Source organism: Tachypleus tridentatus, chromosome 13 (assembly GCF_004210375.1).
Source record: "Tachypleus tridentatus isolate NWPU-2018 chromosome 13, ASM421037v1, whole genome shotgun sequence".
Taxonomy (NCBI): Eukaryota; Metazoa; Arthropoda; class Merostomata; order Xiphosura; family Limulidae; genus Tachypleus; species Tachypleus tridentatus.
Window position 1 is genome coordinate 64,466,897 of NC_134837.1, and position 12,461 is coordinate 64,479,357.

Below are 12,461 nucleotides of genomic sequence, written 5' to 3' on the forward strand. Positions count from 1 at the left end.
TCAGTAGCGGCGATACTTGTTATGGTGGTCAAAATCTTGCAGCAGTTATTCTTCCAAACCAATATCTAACTTCAATCAAGTCAACAAACGTTATTTTTCTGTTTTCAACACAATCAAACAAAACTGGTCAGGACTTGGCTATTTCTGTGGACAAATGATCGGTCAAAGCGTTAGTTATATTTCTAATGGAAACAATGTTACTTTAGTTATTTTTCTACCAAGCAGAACCTCGTGGCGCCCGCAGTCTTTCAGTTTGTACTTAACCTATAGGTTTCTTACCCGCGCTACAATAGAGTCTGTTGACGACAATGACACTTTGTTTTTTGGAATAAAAGAAACCAACGCGAGTTGCAGCTGGGAGTACAAAAACTGTGATAAAAAGAAATGCTTGATTCATTCTCCAAATTTTCCTGGAACGTATCTCCGTAACATTACATGCACGTATCTAATAAAAGAAGTAAATTCAGTTCCAGGATTTCAAACTCAGATAATTCTTTATCAAAAAAATGAATACAAAATTTCAATAGCGAGCGACCTTCCTAGTAGTGGGGCCATCTCTCATTGGGCCCTAACATCAGAATGTCATCATGACGTAGTTCGTGTTTACGATGGTCCAACGACTCATTTTCCAATAATAGCAGAGTTCTGTGGTTCTGGGCCACTGGCACCCATTACTTCAAGCAGAGAAAATCTTCTTGTGTGTTTATACAGTGTAGATTACCATCGGCTTCACGAGTCTCGGTTGGAATTGGAAGTTGGGGTAAAAACTATTCCCAAGCCATTTTGGCGCATGTCAAACAAAGACTGCACTTTCTTTATCGATGGTTCGATTCTTGCTAAACGCCAAGGACTGCTAGAAAGCCCTCAGCATACTGTACCATCTAACACGACATGTACGTACATATTACGTGGGAGGTCGATGTACGATCGTATATGGATTTATTTCGTATCATATTTCATTGAAGACAGACATCCTTGGCCCACGGGATCAGAGTTTTGCGATACTGGAAAATTAGAACTGATTGGAGTGTCCCAAGCTGCGTCATCACTAAATACAACAAATAAGACCTATTGTGAAAAGAGCTTCCCGCCCCTCTGCCCCCATGCATCAGATACGGTCAGTATAGTTCCTCTCCGTCCATGTCGCTATCCGGATGAAAGTATTTTATCGTCAGGTTCGGTTCTGGTTATGAGATTACACTATCCTAGAGTGACTGAATTAACGATAAAACAGCCTTTTTAAAGGCTCAGTACGAGTTTATAGATACATATCAGTCAGGAAATCCAGTTAAATTTTCCCTTGTGATCGTGTTATTGACGGTCACGTTTTCAAATATGGTTCTTTTTCTTCTTCTAGAAATACATTTCACTTTGGCCGTGGAGGCCGCAAACACATCACGTGTTCTTACACCCTTGTCGGCTCTAACTTTTCTCGAGTTATTATAACCATAACAAAGCTATTTACTCCATCATCAACTTGTCGGACGGTTCAAGATAAATTAACTTCACGGACAACATGCAAGGAGTTCGATGCTTCTTCTCAGCCACATTCACTTCTTGAAGTTAGAGAAAACTGGTCCGGGATGGATTTTTCTATTGGTTGCTTCTGCAATATGACAACGACTTCGAGTAAACCAATCGAACTAATGTCAGCGAGTAATAACTTAACTTTAACGTTTACGGTGGTGGGCATGAACGTATCACATGACTTCACTCATTTTTATTTTGAAGCATCTTACCGTTTCGTTTATTCCAATATTTGTAATGCTGTTGCTTTTCAAAGAAACGATTCTATAGGAGCACTCGTGTTTAACATTTCAAAACTATTATCCGGTGGATTCCGGTGCAGATGGTCAGTTATTTCTTCTTACGGTAAAAGTTTGTACTTGACATTTCGAGGTTTTAACTCTTCGTATGGATGTTTCCATGGCAACGTTTTATTGATATATCTCAATGACATCCAGGTTCCAATTGCTACAGTGTGTATGAATGGAACTGACAAACTTTTTACTGTTAGCACGCATTCTGTATACGACGAAATGCCTTTGCCAAAACTTAACAGGCACAGAAGAGATTACATATCGATTGAAACGTTTATAAATTCTCCCCAAACAATTCGCGTAGAGTGGTTAGAGCTGACCAGACCCTCTTTAAAGATTCAGTCTGGCCAGTCCTTGAGGAACATTAATTGCCTCGTCAGGTGTCCAGAAATCAATGCGTGCATTAGTCCTGATCTTTGGTGTGATGGCACAACACATTGTCCATCAGGATATGACGAGTCAGCCGAACATTGCAAAAAGTTTCCGGTGTTATATTTTGCTGCAGGAAGTGGCGTCACTTGCTTTTTGCTTATTTTGTTTTTCATCTACATATTCGTTCACTGTCGTAATCGCAGGAGAAACAACCATGTCATCCGAGTTCCAACGTTTGACGTTTTGAACTTGAAGGATGCCACAGCAACAGGTTTAACAGACGCTTACGTTATTAGCCAAGGATTCATCACACTGTTCTTTAGTACAAATAATTTATCGACAGAAAACGTAACTTAATGTAAAGCAAAACACGAACGCGATAACATAAAACATTTATTAAACGTTTCGCACATTTCCATTACCAGTAATCTATAAGCACAAAACAAGCGATATTTGTAATTACAACAAGAATAAAACATAAGAGTAAATAATTTGAATGTAGAAATATAAGTGGAGAAAACGAAAATGAGGCATAATTTAAACAATTGAATTAAAATAAGGTCATGTATTATTTAAAAACAGAAGGAGAATTATTATGTAATTTTTGTAAGAAGTTCAGTCTCGTGTTAAGAGAATTTCAAAGTTTGCTCTAGTTTTGATATTGTTTCTCTTTTTACTAATATTGACATTAATATTGAACTGTATAATCTTTTCGCTAAAAACATTCTTGCTAGTGGACTTTCTAAACTTAATTTCATATTTATGCTTGAACTCTTAACTAAAGATTCTCTTCTCCTCTTTAACAATACCCTTTATGAGCAAATAGATGGCGCTGCTATGGGTTCCCTCTGGGTCCTACGCTTCACCACAAACAGAACTGGATTAACAGTTGTCTTTTAAATTTCAATCCTGTTCTGTACAGAATGTATGTTAAGAACACTTTACTTATTTTCCGCCATATTGATCATATCCAACACTTACTTGACTATCGTAATTCGCAACACCTTTCTATACAGTCCGTCCTCTGACGGAACAGAAATAAGTCTTCAAATTTACACTGATAAAATCAGAGGTTCGATTCTCCTCGGTGGACGCAGCAGATGACACCACGTGGCTTTGCTATAAGAAAAAATACATATAGATACACTACACAGCTCACTCATGAAATTGAGACAATTCGATTTCTTTTCTGGATGTTCTTGTTAACCATGATCCTAATAGCTTTTTAACTTCGGTCTATCGTAAAACCACATTTACTAGACTTTTCACTCAGTTTGACAGTTTTATATCCACCTCGTTTAAATGTAGCCTTATTCTCTGTATATTAAATTGAGCCTATAGACCTTCCTCATGCTATCTAGCCCTTCACAAAGAAATTACTTCCGTACAAAAATTATCTTTCCAACAAGCTACCTTAAGTATTTCTTGGAGATAATAACCACCTCATTACAAACTAATATGTTTGTCAAACCAGCTAAGATACCCAGTATACACTAACTTCTCTTATACACCCGCTTACCATATCTCAGAAGACAAGCTTCCCTTATCACGAAACAGTTGCAAAAATATAACACTGACTATCCACAAATTGACCTGACAGTTATTATGAAACCTAATTTCAGACTCAAAATGTTTTCCGCTTCAAAGATCGTTTTCTGACTGACCATTATTCACATCTCGTCTACTTATAAACGTGCAGAAACTGTAAAGGCTCCTATGCTGGTGAAACTAAAGTAATGTACGAATATGAGAAGACGTGAGCATATCTATCAAAACAGAAACAAAAGTTACAAAACTATTTAACTCAACTATTTATCAGAACAATACATAAACAGGACACCCGATTTCTCTTTCTAACTTTAAAATTCTCTCAACAACCAAACCTGATATAAATTATGCCAACTCCTCATTTATGTTAATTTAACTATTTTAATTATTCCACGTTTTCGTTTTGTTCACTTGTACTTGTTTATTTAGACTCTTTACTCTTATGCATATCATTTCTGTTGTAATTACCATATAGCCTGGCATGGCCAGGTGGTTAAGGCACTCGACTCGTTATCTGAGGGTCGAGGGTTCGAATTCTTCTCACACCAAACATGCTCGTCCTTTTAGCCGTGGGGGTGTTATAATGTGACGGTCAATCCCACTATTCGTTGGTAAAAGAGTAGCCCAAGAGTTGTCGGTGGGTGGTGATGACTAGCTGCCTTCCCTATAGACTTACGCTGCTAAATTAGGGACGGCTAGCGCAGATAGCCTTCGAGTAGCTTTGCGCAAAATTCAAAACAAACAAACAATCCAAAATGTTTAATAAATGCTTCCTATTTCACGTTCGTGTTTTATTTTATTAATTTAAAAGAAACATTTTGAAGACGATTGTGTTCTACTTAATGAATAAAATTTACGAACCATAATTTAAGTATTCTAACTTGTGTACAGTTGGCGCTCAAAAAATTGAAAAAACTAATGTTCGTTAAACCTACAAGAGGCTAAGAAATATGAAACAAATATATTATATGCCCAAAATATTGTCAAACTGACATGGTTCAAATTAAATTTTGGATTAGATACTAGTACACGATAGCTGTTGTTGGATTTTTTCCCAGTGACATATCTTGTTATCAATGGTTCTTTTAGCATCTAAAACTTATTCTATTACAAGTGACAAGCTTAAAGTTGTTCTGAAGAGAGTTTTGTTAATTAATATCGTATTTCAAAACCTTAAACAAGGATACGCTACATTTATATGTACAGAAGCTTTGAGAAGCCAAAGTCCCGTTCATTTGAATAAAGATATTGCAATTATTATAATCAAGGATCTGAAAGTTCTAAGAATAATATCATGTTTTTCCGTATGGAATTTTATAAATTGAGTTAGGTGTATTTTTAATGCAAAGTGGGTGATGTTTACAAGTAAAAACCAAAATGGGTATTATTTATTTATCGTTTTCTACCAAAGAAGAAATATTTTTTTTCTCTATAGTACCCACTTCTTGTGAAACTATGCCTCTAGTTGATGGTACGATACAAACAAACTCAACAACAGCACAAAGTTGAGCTTTATCTTTGGCATTTCTATAAGATTATCGGAAAGTAAACATATACATAACATCAACAGCGATATATTACGTTTGATGCAGCATGAAATTTGAATAGTTACAGAATAGATTTTACAAGAAGAGCTGCTAAACTTCTACAATTACAATTAATAACAAATAGTATTAATTATGAATAACAGGCCATATATATATAAGGCTTCTACGTCCTTGCTCACCAGCTGAGTACCCTAACTGCTAGCAATGTTTTTGGCCATTAACCCAAGAAAATCCCATGAGATTAGGCCTGCTTAACGATACTACCGAGCACCTTACTTGGAAGTTAATTGTAACACGTAAAGCTCCATGTATCGCACCTATCACATTTAACCAATTAACTTTTATTATTAAGACATAATGTTATATATTATTCGAACTTATGCTACAAATTACTGAAATACACAGTGAATCATTCAAATTCAATGTTACAAGTTAATAAGTTACAGAAAACTCTTAAAATCTTACATCTTATTTAGTGTGTGACACGTACCAGCTACGTATCTACGTGCCTGTGTGAATATAAGGCCACTTGAATCTCTTGTGTAGTGCTACAATACCTTGTTTTTCGTTGTTAAACACACACCTGCACAAAGACGGGTATTAAAACCTGGTTTTTAGAATTATAAATCTCCAGATGTGTTGCTGAGCTAGTGGGAGGTAACCTTTCTAAAGAAAATCTGCCCAACGGCCAGGCTTGTAAAACAAACTGTTCAAAAGTGACTAATTCTGAAAAGCGAAAGAATAGCTTAAGAAAAGTTAGCACAGAATTCGAATCAGATCTATAATAGGGATAAATAAAAACCTTTAAGGTGTAATAAAAGCTAGGACTCGTGAGTAACAAAACAAAAGATAAAAGCTAGGACTCGTGAGTAACAAAACAAAAGATAAAAGCTAGGACTTGTGAGTAACAAAACAAAAGATAAAAGCTAGGACTTGTGAGTAACAAAACAAAAGATTAAAGCTAGGACTTGTGAGTAACAAAATTTATTTAAATTATTATTTTAATTCTGTCGTTTGTATAAAGTCAGAATTTCGTAAATGATTTACCCAGCATAATCTTTCATGGAGTGAAATAAAACGATAAATTTGAAATAATAAATGTTTATGCTTTTTTGGTAGTAAATACGTCTGGGAAGAAGAAATGTATTTGCATTCTATAACGACCATGATAATTAACCAAATTATATTGAGTTTATGAACTAACGTACGAAACATATTGACATAATTAATGCTACTGTTAAATAAAATGATAACTTCGAGAGGTGAAATTATCTGATTTGTATTAAATTATGCATAGCAAGGAAAAACGAAAGCTTTGAATAATTCGTAGGAACTATGTTAATTGGTAAAATCAATTTTCATAGCGTAATTCCATAGTAATTTTAACCTGAATTCCGGTAAAACTTCAGAAATAAATACTTTTTATCATTACAATACAAACATGTACACATATTTTATTCACGTTAAAAGGTAAAGTGAAAAAGCACACATTTGAAATTGAAATAATTAGAAATATTTTGAGGTCTTTCGTTTACTCCTACGTTTTATGACATTAAACGTATTAATTAAGTTATTCATTTTTTTTTACCTAACCATTTAGTCGCTCATAAAAATAAATATTGTACTTTTTGTTTGTTTTAAGCTCAGCACAAAGTTACACAAAGTTATATGTGCTCTACTCACCACAGGTATCAAAACCCGGTTTTTAGCATTGTAAGTATGCACACATACCGCTGTGAAATGGGAGAGAATATTGTAGTTATGCAATTACAAAAGGAGATTCATCCAAGCTCACGTGTTGTTCGATGTCTGGTTTCCTGAAGTTTATACAGACTTGGTTACAATTCTACATTTCTCTTGGTATTGTATCTTTCTTCAAAAATACAGAATAAATTAATCTTGTCACAACTGTCCCGTTTTCATTTATTGAAAAATTGCTTTTACCGAAAGTATCATTAAGGTATTGTTAGTTGTAGAATTCCAGGCGAAGTTACTTCGGAATTATCTGCGCGGTTCGTCTCTAATTGAAAAGTGATAAACTGGAGGGAAGGCAGTTATTCATCACCACCCGGCATCAATACGCTGGCTACTCTAATGCAACAGCGGAAGCTAATCAACACGACAAATTCACTTCTCCGAACTGCAAAGTGCGGATTTCTATTGTTATTATTTCTTATAGTTACAGGACATGAACCCGGAACCAGATCCACAGTCAGCATGCTAACCAATCGGATTACGCTATATCCAGTACTTAATAATTTCGTAAGTAATTATGCGAGATTTATTGATTTGAAAAAAATATATAAACATATATATGAACACATACTTACTTCCTTTTAACTTAAACAATGTTTAATTGACAGGTTCTATCATCTCCGACCCGGCATGGCCAGGTGGTTAAGGTACTCGACTCTTAATCCGAGGGTCGCGGGTTCGAATCCCCGTCACACCAAACATGCTCATCCTTTCAGACATGGGGGGCGTTATAATGCGACGGTCAACACCACCATTCGTTGGTAAAAGAGTAGTCCAAGAGTTGGCGGTGGGTGGTGATGATTAGTTGCCTTCCCTCTAGTCTTACACTGGTACATTAAGGACGGCTAGTGCAGATAGCCCTCGTGTACCTTAGCGCAAAATTCAAAACAAACAAAACCAATCTACCATATCTTACTTAACGATATTTTCATCAAACATCTTTAACTGCTTTTATCTTAATGTTCATGAGGTCCCCAAACCATTAAATTTAAATTAGTTAACTTTCTTTATTATAAAAGTTTAACATTTTCAAAATTTATCGCCATCTGCGGTAGTTATTTTCTTCTAGATGTGTTTGACGTAATTATCAGTTTATAACCTTAATTAGACACACGGAATATCCCACTCTTTACTGTTAATTAGTCCTAATCTTTAAAATCTAATTAGTTTTTTAAATCTTCAGATTCAAAACTTGGCCTGTCTTTTCAACGAGAAACACAATCAACCGGCCTGGCATGGCCAGGTGGTTAGGGCACTCGACTCGTAATCTGAGGGTCACGGATTCAAATCCCCGTTACACCAAACATGCTCATCTTTTCAGCCGTGGGTGTATTATTATGTGACGGTCAATCCCACTATTCGTTGGTAAAAGAGTTGGCTGTGAGTGGCGATAACTCGCTACCTTCCATCTAGTCTTACACTGCTAAATTAGGGACGGCTAGCGCAGATAGCCCTCATGTAGCTTTGCGCGAAATTAAAAAAACAAACACCAATCCGAGTTTGGTGCAAGTTTTAGACTCGCTTAATTTGTATAAAAGTAACGTATCAGCAAAGAGAATATTATTGGTTGTTGTTTGGTGTTTTATGATGCAAAACAACTAGGCTACTTGCACCATACAACAGGTAAAAAAATAAAAATAAAGAGTAAATATTTAAATTTGTAGAAAATAATCATCTTAAAACAAAATAAAGTCCATTTTTATTTAAAAACTTAAATAGTTTTGAAAAGGCTAATGGTCCTCAAAAGGTTAAAATATTTCTAATGTGGACAATGTCACCATCGCCAATGACACTGTTCATCGTCAGGGGAGAACCTGTGGATGAAACAAGTCTAAAATGGACTCGTCGTTCGGAGTCGTAACGACAATACGACAGTGAAATGTGGATCATTGTGACTTGAGTGTCACACATACCGCACATTGGTGCATCAGTCCAAGATAAAAGAAAACGATGAGTTAAAAAACTGTGGCCAATGCGTAGTCTAGTTAAGACAACTTCCACCTTTCGGTCCTTACAGAAACAAGGTGGCCAACGTTCAATAGAGGGTCCTATCTGAAAAATATTGTTATTTCGTTCCCCATTCTAAGTATCCAGAGGTACTGGATAGAAGTAGATGTTAAAGATAAATGAGCCAGTTGGTTTTAAATATTTTTTAGAACAGAGTGAGAACTAACGTGAATTGATTCTGTATAAATACTATAATTCGAGTACTGCTTAGTGTCCATGAGATTCAGGGCAAGAGAAATGGCATATAATTCGACAATGAACACAGAAACTATAGGGGAGATTCTGTGTGCAACCACAGAACCACAACGAACCAAGGCAGAGCCAATATAGTCGCCAAATTTCAAACCGTTGTTATATATAGTAATTGAAGGATGGTTCGGAAGATGTTCGGCAAACAAAAGACTGTACTACCAATCGGGAGTGTCTGCTTTTCTCAGACGAGTCAAAGAAAAGTTAACTTTTTTGGAATGGTAATAAGCCATGTTGGGATAGGCTGACCAGTAGATACAGTCAATTCATCCAACTGCACCTGGATACGAAGACCAGAAGCAACAATGGCATATCATCTATGCTGAAAAAAGCATGACCCACTGAGGAAGGAAAACAGAATCCCAGGTGAGATGCTGTAATTAGGGTCGACGTTTTGAAGCATACAGTAAAGACAGTTACAAACGGTGGAGGTGTAGAAAAGGTTCATGAGACTCTGTGTACAAACACTAGACTGGGAAAGTGTGGAAATCTCCCGTGCATACCTGAAGCTTCTGATGATGAATGGGGTCCAGCAACTTCAAGACCAAAGTCCTAGCAGAGTCAAAGACCAAATCCCATAGTCCAGTTTGATTGAATAAGAGCACAATAGATCTTTAGCATAGCACATCGATCTGCTCCCCAAGAGAAAGATAGAGGACAAAGAGGATGTTCAGTGTCCTTGTACACTACACTTGCAGCTGCTTGATGTGTGGTATAAAGGTCAGCTTATTGTCAAAGATAAGCCCTAGAACTTTGCTTGAAGGACCACGGGAAGCACAACTTCACCAACACAGATTTCAGGATTGGGGTGAATACTCTTTTGGCGGCAAAAGTGCATGCAAACGGTTTTAGAAAGAGAAAAGTTAAAACCTTTTGCTGTGGTCCACTTCAGTAAATAATTGAGGGCAGTCTGTAGCTGCCACTCAATATACCTCAGGTTTGACGACTGACACGAGATGTGAAGGCCATCTACATAGAGCACGTGTCGAATCCACACAAACCTGGAATCGCCTGCCCATTAAAATTTTTTGAATAAAAATGGGCGAAAGGCCACGCAACCCATATGAGTAAAGGTCTGGCAAAATACCATACCTCCACATAGTATTGTAAGCTTTCTCAAGGTCAAAGAACACTGACATGAGATGTTGTTGTCTGTAAAACGCTTCTCTGATCGACGTTTCAAGTCAAATCAGATGGCCGACGGTGGAGCACTGTCGTCGGAACTCACATTGGGTGGGCTATAGGAAGTTTTTAATTAGAGGAATCAAATGAAACGAGCATAAGCTATACTCTGAGGTCTTACAGAGATAGCTTGTCAAAGCAATTAGATGGTAATTTGAAGGAATCTTGGGATCCTTCCCAGAATTAAAGAAAGGTAGGACAAGAGCCTGGCTCACGATCAGGGAAAGCATTTTCCTGCCAGATTCAGTTAAAAACAACCAAAAGAATAGAAAGAGAAGCAGGAGACAGATGGCGTAGCATCTTGTAGTATACATCATCAGGCCCCAATGAGGTACTGGCAGACCAATGAAGAGCAAGCTTGAGCTCCATCAATGTAAATTCATGATTATAGTCATAGGAACGATCAGTCTGAAAGAAAAGAGGCGATCGCTCTGCACGATCATAGCAAGTTCTTGGCTATGAGATAGCAAGATTGTAGGAAAACAAAACTATACTGCCCAATGACCTTCCGAATCTTGTCCTATATAACTTTGGAACTGGTGGTAGAAGAGATGCTGGTTGTGAGTTTAATTCCAGATTCCTTCTAGCTTTGACGTCTTACCTGCCTAGTATGAGCACGGGCCAGCTAAAAAGCGATGCAGTTCGAAAGGGTGAGTTACCTACAAAACGTATCTTAGGCCCGTTTTTGAGCTTTCTGTGTAATTTGGCAGGTAGTATTCCACCATAGACGAGGAAAACCTCTCGAGAATGTAGGAATACATTGAGAAGCTGCCAGTACAGTCAGTCGCTGCTGCCACTAAGTTGTCTATCGATGGCTTACAGACGAAGGCAGGATCATGTTTCAAGAGAGCAGTAAAAGAGGGCTAGTTGGCTTGGTCCGGCTTCCACTGGGGCACGCGAGTGGAGTGGCATCGACTACGGTCAGTTTCTCTCAAAATGATAGTAAAATGATCACTGCCAGTGGGTTACTGTCAACCCTCAACGAAAAGTGAGAGAAAAGTAAAGGGGAAGAAACTTATAGATAAACAGAAGTAAAAGACTGACTAGGTGCCTGAAAATAAGTGTAAATACCAGTATTGAAGAGAGAGAAATTGTGTTCTGAGAGTATGCATTCTAAGAGCGATCTTTACCATCAATATCAACACCTACAGCAGCTATTCAGTGATAACTTTAAGAACTGATTGATCATAAGTCTCTCCAGAAAACACGTACAGAGAACAAACAGTGATGGTATGACCCAAGAAAACACGTATGGTTACTGCCTCCAAGGAGTTCTCGAGTGGTAAAGACAGAGTGGCCACATGCTGACCGACCAAAAAAAAAACTGCTGAAGGGTGACTTGTATTTCAGGTTTTAGAAATGTTTCCTGTAAAGAAAGACACAAAGGATGACAGGAATCAATCAATGCCTTGATATAATTTATATTAGAAAGAAAACCTTGACAGTTCCACTGTATCAGTGTGGCCATTTTTATTTACATAGAGAAAAATTGGACAGAGAGCCTTTCTGTTTACGACAACATCTCTTGTCTTTATTCTCTTTATTACAAGAGGTCTATCAACCTTCATGGATCCTGTCATGGGTCGAGTGGGCAGGTCTCTGACATTAGAAGAAGATTCCAGTGACTGAGGGATCGAACGAATGATCAATTTGCATCTCATGGCTTGAGAAGAATATGGAACCTGAGAAGACGCTCGAACCTGGAACCAAAGGAAGTGAACCCGGGATTCTGCTGAAAGGAATGGCAGAAATAGAGATCAGTGGAGACGTTAATTCGTCAACTTTCTTAACCATAAAGAGCAAAAAGACTTTTCATGTTGAGAACAATTCTTTCGGAGGCACGGAGAGATCCGTCTGCACTTCCACTATAACAGTAAAATGAAGTGCAGCAGCATACGCCCAAGGTGAAGTGGTGGACAGTATCTTTCGAGCCTTAGGGTAAGAAATGTTTCAACCGTTTTCAAATGCTGTACCTCTTTTT

At 37.3% G+C, this 12,461-nt stretch overlaps 1 protein-coding gene across 1 annotated transcript; it reads left to right on the forward strand.

Moving 5' to 3' along the window:
- Positions 1-92: 92 nt before the first annotated feature.
- LOC143236164 (uncharacterized) lies at positions 93-2,549 on the forward strand. Its single transcript, XM_076474448.1, has 2 exons — positions 93-1,233; positions 1,358-2,549. The coding sequence occupies exons 1-2, from the start codon at positions 155-157 to the stop codon at positions 2,547-2,549; spliced, it is 2,271 nt and encodes a 756-aa protein (XP_076330563.1). The 5' UTR covers positions 93-154.
- Positions 2,550-12,461: the final 9,912 nt, after the last annotated feature.